The sequence below is a fragment of the Callithrix jacchus genome, chromosome 21 (genome assembly GCF_049354715.1).
Source record: "Callithrix jacchus isolate 240 chromosome 21, calJac240_pri, whole genome shotgun sequence".
Classification (NCBI taxonomy): Eukaryota; Metazoa; Chordata; class Mammalia; order Primates; family Cebidae; genus Callithrix; species Callithrix jacchus.
The window spans coordinates 39,681,898-39,693,229 of record NC_133522.1 but is presented as its reverse complement, the minus strand read 5'-3'; the positions used below and the strand labels follow the sequence as shown (position 1 = coordinate 39,693,229).

At 40.3% G+C, this 11,332-nt stretch overlaps 1 protein-coding gene across 9 annotated transcripts in view; it reads left to right on the top strand.

Moving 5' to 3' along the window:
- Positions 1-11,332, top strand: part of CRYZL1 (crystallin zeta like 1) — a 51,798-nt gene that overhangs the window by 37,248 nt on the left and 3,218 nt on the right. For 6 of the 9 annotated variants that reach the window (XM_002761400.7, XM_054249056.2, XM_078358743.1 and 3 more), the window contains 4 exons: positions 100-211; positions 4,027-4,125; positions 6,461-6,582; positions 8,334-8,439. In XM_002761400.7, the coding sequence (XP_002761446.1) occupies positions 100-211; positions 4,027-4,125; positions 6,461-6,582; positions 8,334-8,439 (439 nt within the window). Of the gene's footprint in view, positions 1-99; positions 212-3,989; positions 4,126-6,460; positions 6,583-8,333; positions 9,546-11,332 lie in introns of all 9 variants that reach the window. The other 3 variants (XR_013530665.1, XR_013530667.1, XM_017967066.4) reach the window with 3 other exon arrangements.

Genomic DNA, 11,332 nt, shown 5'->3' with positions numbered 1-11,332 from the left:
CACTAAAGAATTGCCCTTTATTAAATAATCTAAAGAAATCAATTAGAAATGGCCTCTGCCCTAAAACCATACACCCACTGCATATTTTTTTCTACACAGGCATTTGGTACCATAGCTATTCAGTTAGCACATCATAGAGGAGCCAAAGTGATTTCAACAGCATGCAGCCTTGAAGATAAGCAGTGCCTTGAAAGATTCAGACCTCCCATAGGTGGGTAATACTACTCAGCACAGACTTTAAAACAGAAAATTCTGAAGGAAAATCACCTTTAAAAATCTGCTTGGAAAACCAAGTACAAAATCCTTGGCCAGGCGCAGTGGCTCATGACTATAATCCCAGCACTTTGGAAGGCCAAGGTGGGAGGATCACTTGAGCCCAGGAGTTTGAGACCAGCCTCAGCAACATAGGAAGACCATCTCTGTATAATATTTAAAAAAAAAAAAAAAAAAAAAAAAAAAGAATTTATAAAATCCCAAATGAAAGTCAGTTTAAAAATGCAGTGAATATGTGTGCTATCTCCCAATTTACTTTTTTTTTTTTTTTGAGACAGGGTCTCACTCTGTCACCCAGCTGGAGTACAGTGGCACAATCATGGCTCACTGCAGCATGGGCCTTGCCAGGCTCAGGTGATCCTGCCGTCTCAGCCTCCTGAGTAGCTGGGACTACAGACATAGGCCATCACACCTGGCTAATTTTTTGTATTTTTTATAGAGACAGGGTTAGCCATGTTGCCTAGGCTGGTCTCAAACTTCTGAGCTCAAGCATTGCACCCACCTCGACCTCCCAAAGTGCTAGAATTACAGTCATGAACCACAATACTCAGCCCGAATTTACTTAAGTGATAGTTTTAATTTCAATTATTTGTTTTTTAAAACTTACATTTTTCAGTGTTTTTTTCCTCTTTGCCCCATTGTTATCAGCAATTTATTCAACTTTGAATTAGGTGAACTTTGATGCAGTTTAGAAACGCCTGATGCAGGCTAAGTGTGGAAGAACTAGAGACAAGCCTCAGAGAGCCAGCTTGTCCAAGGATATATACCTTGTAAAGGACTGGAATGAGATTTGAGTCCAGGCCTGTCTGACAATAAAGCTCACATTATGCTTGTTACATTAAGCATATGCTTGTTACATTAAGCATTGTTACATTATGCTTGTAACAGAGAGAACCAAGAAATAGAAGAAAGGTAATACAGGGGGCTAGAGAAAGGAGGAGAAAAGGAAAAAGAAGAGATTTGAAAATAGAATGGAGAAAAAGAGCATGGGCGGGGCTCAATGACTTGCACCTGTAATCCCAACACTTTAAGAGGCCAAGGCTTGTGGTTCACTTGAGGTCAGAAGTTTAAGACCAGCCTGCAACATGGTGAAACCCTGTCTATATTAAAAATACAAAACTTAGGCCAGGTGCGGTGGCTCACGTCTATAATCCCAGCACTTTGGGAGGCCGAAACAGGCAGATCACCTGAGGTTGGGAGTTTGAGACCAGCCTGACCAACATGGAGAAACCCTGTCTCTACTAAAAATACAAAATTAGCCGGGCATGGTGGTACATGCCCGTAATCCCAGCTACTCGAGAGGCTGAGACAGGAGAATCACTTGAACCTGGGAGGCAGAGGTTGCAGTGAGCCAAGATTGCGCCATTACACACCAGCCTGGATAACAACAGCGAAACTCTCTCAAAAAAAAAAAAAAATACAAAAAGTAGGCTGGGCATGGTGGCTCATGCCTATAATCCCAGCACAGTGAAACCCTGTCTCTACTAAAAAACAACTCTTAGCTATGTGTGGTCCCAGCTACTCTGGAGGTTGAGGCAGGAGAATCACTTAAACCCAGGAGGCAGAGGTTGCAGTGAGCCAAGATTGCGCCACTGCACTTCACCCTGGGCCACAGAGCGAGACTCCATCTCAAAAAAAAAAAAAAAAAAAAGCAAAAATTAGCGGGGCATGTTGGTGGGTGCCTGTAATCCCAGCTCCTCAGGAGGCTGAGGCAGGAGGATTGCTTGAACCTGGGAGGTAGAGGTTGCAGTGAGCCGAGATCCAGCCTGGGCAACAGAGCGAGATTCCATCTCAAAAAAAAAAGCATGAATGAAGGGAAAATTTCTTATTGGTTAATTTGCCCTTCCTAGATTGCTTTGCCCCCTTTTCCTTTTGTTCCCTTCCTCCTTTCCAAATCCTAGATTAACTCTGTTGAACTGTATCTCTAATTTGAGCAGCTCTAAGAGGGATTCTCTTCAACAAGAAGGTGTTAAGAGATACAGAAAGGAAATCAAACATTTTATTAGTTCCCAGTTCAAAATTCTGAGAATTATTTTTAATTCTCTCAATAATTTATAGTCTATTACTATGATATTACTGATATACTTTAATGCAGCTAGTTAAAATCAATTTAATTTTTACTGACTGCTAAAAATCATGTTCCTTTTCCTTAGCTTTAAGATTTTTCTTCATTTGGGAGAGTAAGTGGGAAAGCGGGGAGGATTTCTATGACTGAGAAAGGGTGAAACAGCCTCTAGTAGATAATTACCATATTTTACAAATACAGACAGTCTCCAGCTGACAGTGTTTGGATGTAGGATTTTTTTTTTTAATATTATGATGGGTTTATTGGGGTAGTCTAAGTGCGCTTTTGACTTACAGTGGGTTTATTGGGACGTAGCCCATTGTAAAGATAAGGGTCATCTGTATATTTTTATGCTTTTTAGCTCTAATCACTATTAAATGTGAACATACTTGAGAAACTACTTAATCTAGCTGGGTATGGTGGCTCACACCTATAATCCCAGAGCTTTGGAAGGTCAAGGCAGAGTATCACATGAGGCCAACAGTTCAAAAATAGCTTAGGCAACATAGCAAGACCCTGTCCCTACAAAAAATTAAAAAATTAGCCAGGCATGGTGGCATATACCTGTAGTCCTAGCTACTTGGAAGGCTAAGGCAGGAGAATTGCTTGAACTCAAGAGTTCAAGGCTACAGTGGGCTGTGATCATGCCACTGTACTCCATCCTGGGCAATGGAGTGAGACCCTGTCTGAAAAAAAAAAAAACTTCCAGTTTATGTCTTATTATATATGTACCTCTGTGTTTTCAGATTCCTAATTCTGGCAACATATCCTATAGCTGTAGAGAATAGTGCCCTGTGTCAACAGACCAGCATTGGATCACCTTATCCACAAATGTTCACATTTTAATTTTTTTTTTTTTTTTTTTGAGATGGAGTCACGCTCTGTAGCCCAGTCTGGAGTGCAGTAGCACAATCTCAGCTCACTGCAACCTCTGCCTCCTGGGTCCCAGTTCAAGCAGTTCTCCTGCCTCAGCCTCCCAAGTAATTGGGATTACAGGCATGCATCACCATGCCCAGCTAATTTTTGTATTTTTAGTAGAAACAGGGTTTCACCATGTTAGCCAGGCTGGTCTTGAACTCCTGACCTTGTGATCCATCCACCTCAGCCTCCCAAAGGGCTGGGATTACAGGTGTGAGCCACCGCACCCAGCCACATTTTAATTTTTTTTTGAGACAGAATCTCGCTTTGTCGCCAGGTGCTAGGCTGGAGTACAGTGCCGCAGTCTCGGCTCACTGCAATGTCTGCCTCCTGGGTTCAAGCAGTTCTGCTTCAGCCTCCCGAGTAGCTGAGACTACAGGCGAGCGCCACCACCCCCAGCTAATTTTTGTATTTTTTGTAGAGATGGGGTTTTACCATATTGACCAGGATGGTCTCGATCTCTTGACCTCATGATCCGCCTGCCTCAGCCTCCCAAAGTGCTGGGATTACAGGCGTGAGCCACTGCACCCGGCCACATTTTAATTTTATTGAATATACAAGTCTCTTCATTTAGACTGCTATATCCCATATTGGGTTAGATGAGAAAAAGTGTAATTTAAATTGACTTTTTCCCTTTAAATTCAGTAATTGTTTGAATTGCTTAACTCATTTCAGAGAATATTTATTTGCTTTTCTTTTTCTTTTTCCTGATTTGTTTGTGTTGATCACATAGAGAACAGTACAATTGCCTGATTTCCTGTCCTTTACAGCCCGAGTGATTGATGTATCTAATGGGAAAGTTCTTGTTGCTGAAAGCTGTTTGGAAGAAACAGGTGGCCTGGGAGTAGATATTGTCCTAGATGCTGGAGGTAGGTACCTTATGAAATTAGTAGCCTGTGTAGTTGTTTTAGTTTGATGAATTTAAGAGAAAAATATAACCAGGGAATAATTATTAATGTATTTATTAAACTGGGTGTTCAGTTTTGGGTTTTGTTTTTAACTAAAGACTTTTTAACTGAAATTGGAACTTCATGTTATTCCCATTATAAGCACTGTGTGTAAGAGAGAACATTCTTATCTTTTACCAGTGTAGACCAAGGGTGCCCAATTTTTGACTTCCCTGGCCACACTGGAAGAATTGTCATCTTAGGCCACACATAAAATACACTAACGATATCTGATGAGCTTAAAAAAAAAAATCTCAAAAATGTCTTATACTGTTTTAAGAAAGTTTACAAATTTGTGTTGGGTCTCATTTAAAGCCATCGTGGGCAGGCTGCAGGTGGGACAAGCTTGGAGTAGACATTAGAGTGAATGACATATCACAAGAAATCAAGAAACATGACCTCCTAGGCTGGGCGTGGTGACTCCCGCCTATAATCCCAGCACTTTGGGAGGCCAAGGAAGGCAGATCACAAGGTCAGGAGATCAAGATCATCCTGGCCAACATGATGAAACCCCATGTCTACTAAAAATACAAAAATTAGCTGGTCGTGGTGGCGCACATTTGTAGTCCCAGCTACTTGGGAGGCTGAAGCAGGAGAATCGCTTGAAAAGGGGAGGCAGAGGTTGCAGGTGAGCCAAGATCCGCCACTGCACTCCAGCCTCCAACCGAGCAAGAGTCTGTCTCAAAAAAAAAAAAACCATATAAAAAAACATGACCTCCTTAGTGGTTCCCAGATAACATATCATCATTGCAATGCCTTTTCAGTCCCATCTGCTGTGTGTGGCTGCCCTCTATTGGATAGTTGACTTCCACAGTCTTTATCTGGAAAATACCCAAGTTCCAGTTTCACTTTTCTTGAATGTTTTTAGTTTACCTGGTACCTATTTATCACTTACTCTGAACACACTTAAGTAACAGCATGACTCCTAAAGGATAGGTTTCACGAGCATGCAAAGTGCTTCTATTTATACTTCAGTAGGATTTATCTTCTAATGTGAGAAGCATGGACGAATATGGTTATGACTATCATGTGGTTTTTTTAAACCAGTATTTTCTAAGATTTGAAAATAGCTCCAGAAAATCTGTCAGTGGAAGTAAATACATACTTTTTTGCATCATTTTTTCACATGGGCATTTCAGTAATTATGTTAAGACGGTCTTGAGTCTATGAGGTTTTTTTTTTGAGACGAAGTTTCACTCTTGTTACCCAGGCTGGAGTGCAATGGTGTGATCTCGGCTCACCGCAACCTCTGCCTCCTGGGTTCAGGCAATTCTCCAGACTCAGCCTCCTGAGTAGCTGGGATTACAGGCACACACCACCATGCCCAGCTAATTTTTTATATTTTTTGTAGAGACGGGGTTTCACCATGTTGACCAGGACGGTCTCAATCTCTTGACCTCGTGATCCACCAGCCTCAGCCTCCCAAAGTGCTGGGATTACAGGCGTGAGCCACTGCACCCGGCCCCGAATCTATGAGTTTTTTAATCAGAAATCAACTCATCTCACTGTACTAAGCTGTCAATGTTAATTATCAGATTTGGTTATGTGTTACATTACCTTGCCTGGTTTTCAAATATAGACTTTTTATTTTTATTTATTTCTATAATAAATAGATTTACAATAAATTGTTAAATGTAGAATAAATTTTATGATTCATTTGATGCAACAAGTAAATTTTAAGGTATCAGAATACATTGTGTGTTGCCTTTTTTAAGAAAAATGTTTCCTCATTCCTACATTAAAAAATAAAGAGAGGCCAGGCACAGTGGCTCAAGCCTATAATCCCAACACTTTGGGAGGCCAAGGCAGGCAGATCACAAGGTCAGGAGATCGAGATCATCCTGACTAACACGGTGAAACTCTGTCTCTACTAAGAATATAAAAAATTAGCTGGCTGTGGTGGCACATGTCTATAGTACCAGCTACTCAGGAGGCTGAGGCAGGAGAGTCGCTTGAACCTGAGATTGTACCCCTGCACTCCGGCCTGGGCAACAGAGTAAGACTTCATCTCAAAAAAAAATAAAATATAAAATGAAATGAAAAAGTAAAGAGACTGCTGGACACAGTGGCCTGCCCCTGTAGTTCCAGCTACTCAGGAGGCTGAGGCTAGCGGATTACTGGAGTTCAGGCCAGCCTTAGCAACATAGTAAGACTGTCTCTAAATAAATAAGAACTTGTTTGAAGAATAAATTTTTGGCAGATTATTATATTTCTTCTTTCTCTCTTGTTTTTTTCTTTTTAACTATTCCCTTACAAGTGAGATTATATAGTAAAGATGATGAACCAGATGTAAAATTCCAACTACTGCCACATAAACATGATATCATCACACTTCTTGGTGTTGGAGGCCACTGGATAACAACAGAAGAAAATCTTCAGGTATTATCAGAAACCATAAAGCATTAGTATTACCCCAAAGGGATGTAATTAACAAACAATAATGCCTAAGTTATTTGAGGCAAGGTATGACTAAATTAGTATAAACTCTAGGCCAGGGATGGTGGCTCACGCCTATAATCCCAGCACTTTGGGAGGCCGAGGTGAGCGGATCACCTGAGGCCAGGAGTTCAAGACCAGTCTGGCCAATATGGTGAAACCCCATCTCTACAAAAAATAGAAAAATTAGCCAGGCATAGTGGTACGGGCTTATATTCCCAGCTCCTCAGGAGACTGAGGGCTGAGGCACAAGAATTACCTGAACCCAGGAGGCAGACATTGTAGTGAGCTGAGATTGCACCACTGCACACCAGCCTGGGTGACAGAGCGAAACTGTTTCAAAAAAATAAAGAAAAAAATCTGAATCATAAAGAAATGTAGGCCGGGCGCTGTGGCCCACGCCTGTAATCCCAACACTTTGGGAGGCCAAGGTGGGCGGATCACGAGGTCAAGAGATGGAGACCATCCTGGCCAACATGGTGAAATCCTGCCTCTACTAAAGATACAAAAAAATTAGCTGGGCACAGTGGCGTGCGCCTGTAGTCCCAGCTACTCGGGAGGCTGAGGCAGGAGAATTGCTTGAACCCAGGAAGCGGAGGTTGCACTGAACCGAGATCATGCCACTGCATTTCAGCCTGGCACTTGGCAACAGAGTGAAACTCTGTCTCAAAATAAATAAATAAATAAATAAAAATAAAGAAATTTAGCTTTTTTCCATATTTTATATCAAAAAGAAATTAGCTTTTTTAACTTTAGCAACATGTTGCCCAGAATATTGAAATACTGCCTAGTAGAGAGATCCTTTCAGTGACACTAGAGTATAATTATATTTAGTGATTTAGACATAGTAACTTAAGAATTTTTATTTTTATTTATTTATTTATTTTTTTTGAGACGGAGTTTCACTGTTATTACCCAGACTGGAATGCAATGGCACGATCTCGGCTCACCGCAACTTCTGCCTCCTGGGTTCAAGCAGTTCTCCTGCCTCAGGCTCCTGAGTAGCTGGGACTACAGGCGCGCACCACCATGCCCAGCTAATTTTTGTATTTTTAGTAGAGACGGGGTTTCACCTTGTTGACCAGGATGGTCTCGATCTCTTGACCTCGTGATCCACCTGCCTCGGCCTCCCAAAGTGCTGGGATTATAGGCATGAGTCACCGCGTCCGGCCATGAATTTTTAATAGTATTTCAGATAGCATCTTTTTCTCAGTAATGTATACTTAGCAAAATATTTCTGTATAAAATTATCAGAATTTCCTAATTATTCAAACTGGAATTACTATGTATGTTTATGTACGTTATCTCTCAAGGTTATATTTTTCAGCATTCTAATTAAATATTTACATGATGGCTGATATGTAAATACCATAATTCTCATATACCAGTCTTCAATGATTTTCCAATACTCTCATGAAGATTGCCAGAAAAGACACACATACACCCCTTCCACTTCATCACCAGGATTCTAGATTAGCCTTGCATCTGCCATGTACTTATCGCCTTGCTGTTTCATTGTTTTGGGCCATGAAATAGAAAAGAAAATATTATAGTTTACATGTTATTAAAGTTCATGTGCATATTTTTGTGATTTGGACAAATTTGTGTAGAAGTTTTTCTGGCTCAAGATACCAATTATCCTTCTGCTGTTAAACTCACAATAACTAATTAGTCTTTGTTTCATTCTATCCAAGTTGGATCCTCCAGACAGCCATTGCCTTTTCCTCAAGGGAGCAACGGTAGCTTTCCTGAATGATGAAGTTTGGAATTTGTCAAATGTACAACAGGGAAAATATCTTTATATCCTTTTTATTGACTGAGTTTCTGGCTTGAAACCTTGTACTATACCAAGTTCTTTCATTACAATAATAGGAAATAACAACAGCAGTTAAGTTTCCTTGAGTGTTCCAAATGCTTTGCAAGTATTAATTTAAACAACCTTTTGAGATGTAAGTACTGTTATCCCCATTTCACAGGCAAAGAAACAGAAGCATAGAGATGTTGATAGTCAAGGACGCAGCAAGTGGTGGAACAAGAATCACACTCATGCAGTCTCTCTCCTTTCTGAATAGGAGATAAGCTACAAGGATACAGGGAAGATTTTGTTTTTAACCTGATGTGAGGGAAATTACACATCACCTTGAAAGGTTGCACACTTACTCCTATGATGGTGCCATTGTGCACAACATTTCAGAATACTTATCTAAATTAAAGAGTTTGTGGAGTGTTTTATAAATATCAATGCTAGGAAATGTTTATCAAATGAAGATGGTTTTGACTTTTTGGAAACAAAAGTCATTCAGAGGTAAGTCTGGTGTGCTTGAAGCCAGATTATTCCAGTTGAGAAAAAATAAAAAGTTTGGAATATGCAAACAATTTCAAAAAGAAAGGTCTAAACCTCTATAGGGTCAACGTAAGAATTCCTTTTATGTCTAAGACTGGTTTAGAGGCAGCAGCACTTGGTAAACATTTTAATGTATTGGATGAAAAAATATGTTATCATTGCTTCATAGAGCATATGTGTGTGTCTAAAGAAAGATTTACATAGCCTTATATTTGTCTCTACTGAACATCATATTTTATATTTCCTGAATATGTCTAACATATGTGTCATATGTATAAAGGCCAGTTCCCTCTGGGAGCAATGACAGACTTTATTCAGAGCTTTAAAATAGTTATGTAATTAGTATACCGCATGTATTGAGTTTTACGGAGATTTCAAAACCCCTTCATGTAGTGAATGTATGAGTTTAAAGTTATTTCTGATTAAAAATTTCCTATTAAATTTGAAAGTTAGATTTAACTTTCTAAAAGGATTTTTAATTAATTTTTCTTTTTTAAAAGGTGTATGTCCAGGCCAGGCACCGTGGCTCATGCCTGTAATCCCAGCACTTTGAGAGACCAAGGTGGGTGGATCACCTGGGGTCAGGAGTTCAAGACCGGCCTGACCAACATGAATAAACCCCGTCTCTACTAAAATTACAAAATTAGCCAGGTGTGGTGGTGCATGTCTGTAATCCCAGCTACTCGGGAGGCTGAGGCAGGAGAATCACTTGAACCCAGAAGGTGGAGTTTGTGGTGAGCCAAGATTGCACCATTGCACTCCAGCCTGGGCAACAAGAGCGAAACCACCTCAAAAAAAGAAGAAAAAAGAAAGTTACATGTCCAATAACATTGTAATTATTAAGAATAACATGGAAAGATGCTACAGTGGAGAATACCTATTAAAAGTAACGTTAGTTAACATTAGAATACCATGTAGCTATTAGTTTTTAATCTTTTTTTTTTTCTTTGAGACATAGTCTCACTCTGTTGCCAGGCTGGAATGCAGTAGTGTGATCTCTGCTCACTCCAACCTCCAACTCCCTGGTTCAAGTGATTTCCTACCTCAGCCTTCTGAGTAGCTGGGATTACAAGCATCTGCCACCAAATCCAGCTAATTTTTGTATTTTAGTAGAGACAGGGTTTCACCATGTTGGCCAGGATGGTCTCAATCTCCTGACCTCATGATCCACCCGTCTCAGCCTCCCAAAGTGCTGGGATTACAGGTGTGAGCCACCATGCCCAGCCATTTTTGAATCTTACATGGTGGAAACTAGATTGACTGACTGCTTTGCTTATAGTATATAACTTAATTCTCTCACACCCCCCTACAAATAAGAAAGCAATTTTAACCTATTTGACAAATCCCTGAACCAACTTGAAACATGACATGCATATATGAAATACTGTACATTTTCAAAAATCAGAAATACATGCTATACACACACGCATGCATATAGGTGAGAATTTCATTAACAGATAGGAAGATAACTTGCAGGGATGTGAATTAGTAAATTTATATTCTTTAGTTTCCTTTTGAAAATACTTTTAAATGACTTATCATATTTTCTAATTTGCTTTTCTTCTTCTTTTTTTCCTTTTTTTTTTTTTTTTTTGAGGCATAGTCTTGTTCTGTCACCAAGGCTGAACCAAGGTGAAGTAGAGTGAAGTGGTGTAAACTTGGCTCACTGCAACCTCTGCCTCCCAGGTTCAAGCAGCTCTCCTGTCTCAGCCTCCCAAGTAGCTGAGACTACAGGTGCATGCCACCACGCCCAGCTAACTTTTGTATTTTTAGTAGAGGCAGAATTTTACCATATTGATCAGGCTGGTCTCAGACTTTGACCTCAGGTGATCCACCTGCCTCAGCCTCCCAAAGTGCTGACATTACAGGTGTGAGCCACCTCGTGCAGCCCTAATTTGCATTTTCTAAAGTCCTGATTCAGACTATAGTCTTCACTTGTGCAGACCCTCCTCATTCAGTTCATACAAACTGAGTTGCTGCTTGTGATCTAACAGAGACATCTCCTTCCAACTCTGTGATTCTTGGCTATAAATAATTCAGAAGTACAGGCAATTAAATAGAATCTTGATCCCAGTATTATAATTTTAATTAAATTAGCAAGGTAGATTTTTTTTCTATGATTTTTACATCATTTTCTGATTCTCTTAGTGCTACAGAGTCAGCCCCCTGTATCCAATGGTTCCGGATCCAGGGATTCAACCAATCAAAGTTCAAAAATATTTGGAGGCTGGGGGCAGAGGCTCGCACCTGTAATCCCAACACTGGGAGGCTGAGGCAGGAGGATGACTTCAGCCCAGAAGTTTGAGAACAGCATGGGCAACATAGGGAGATCCTGTCTATACAAAAATA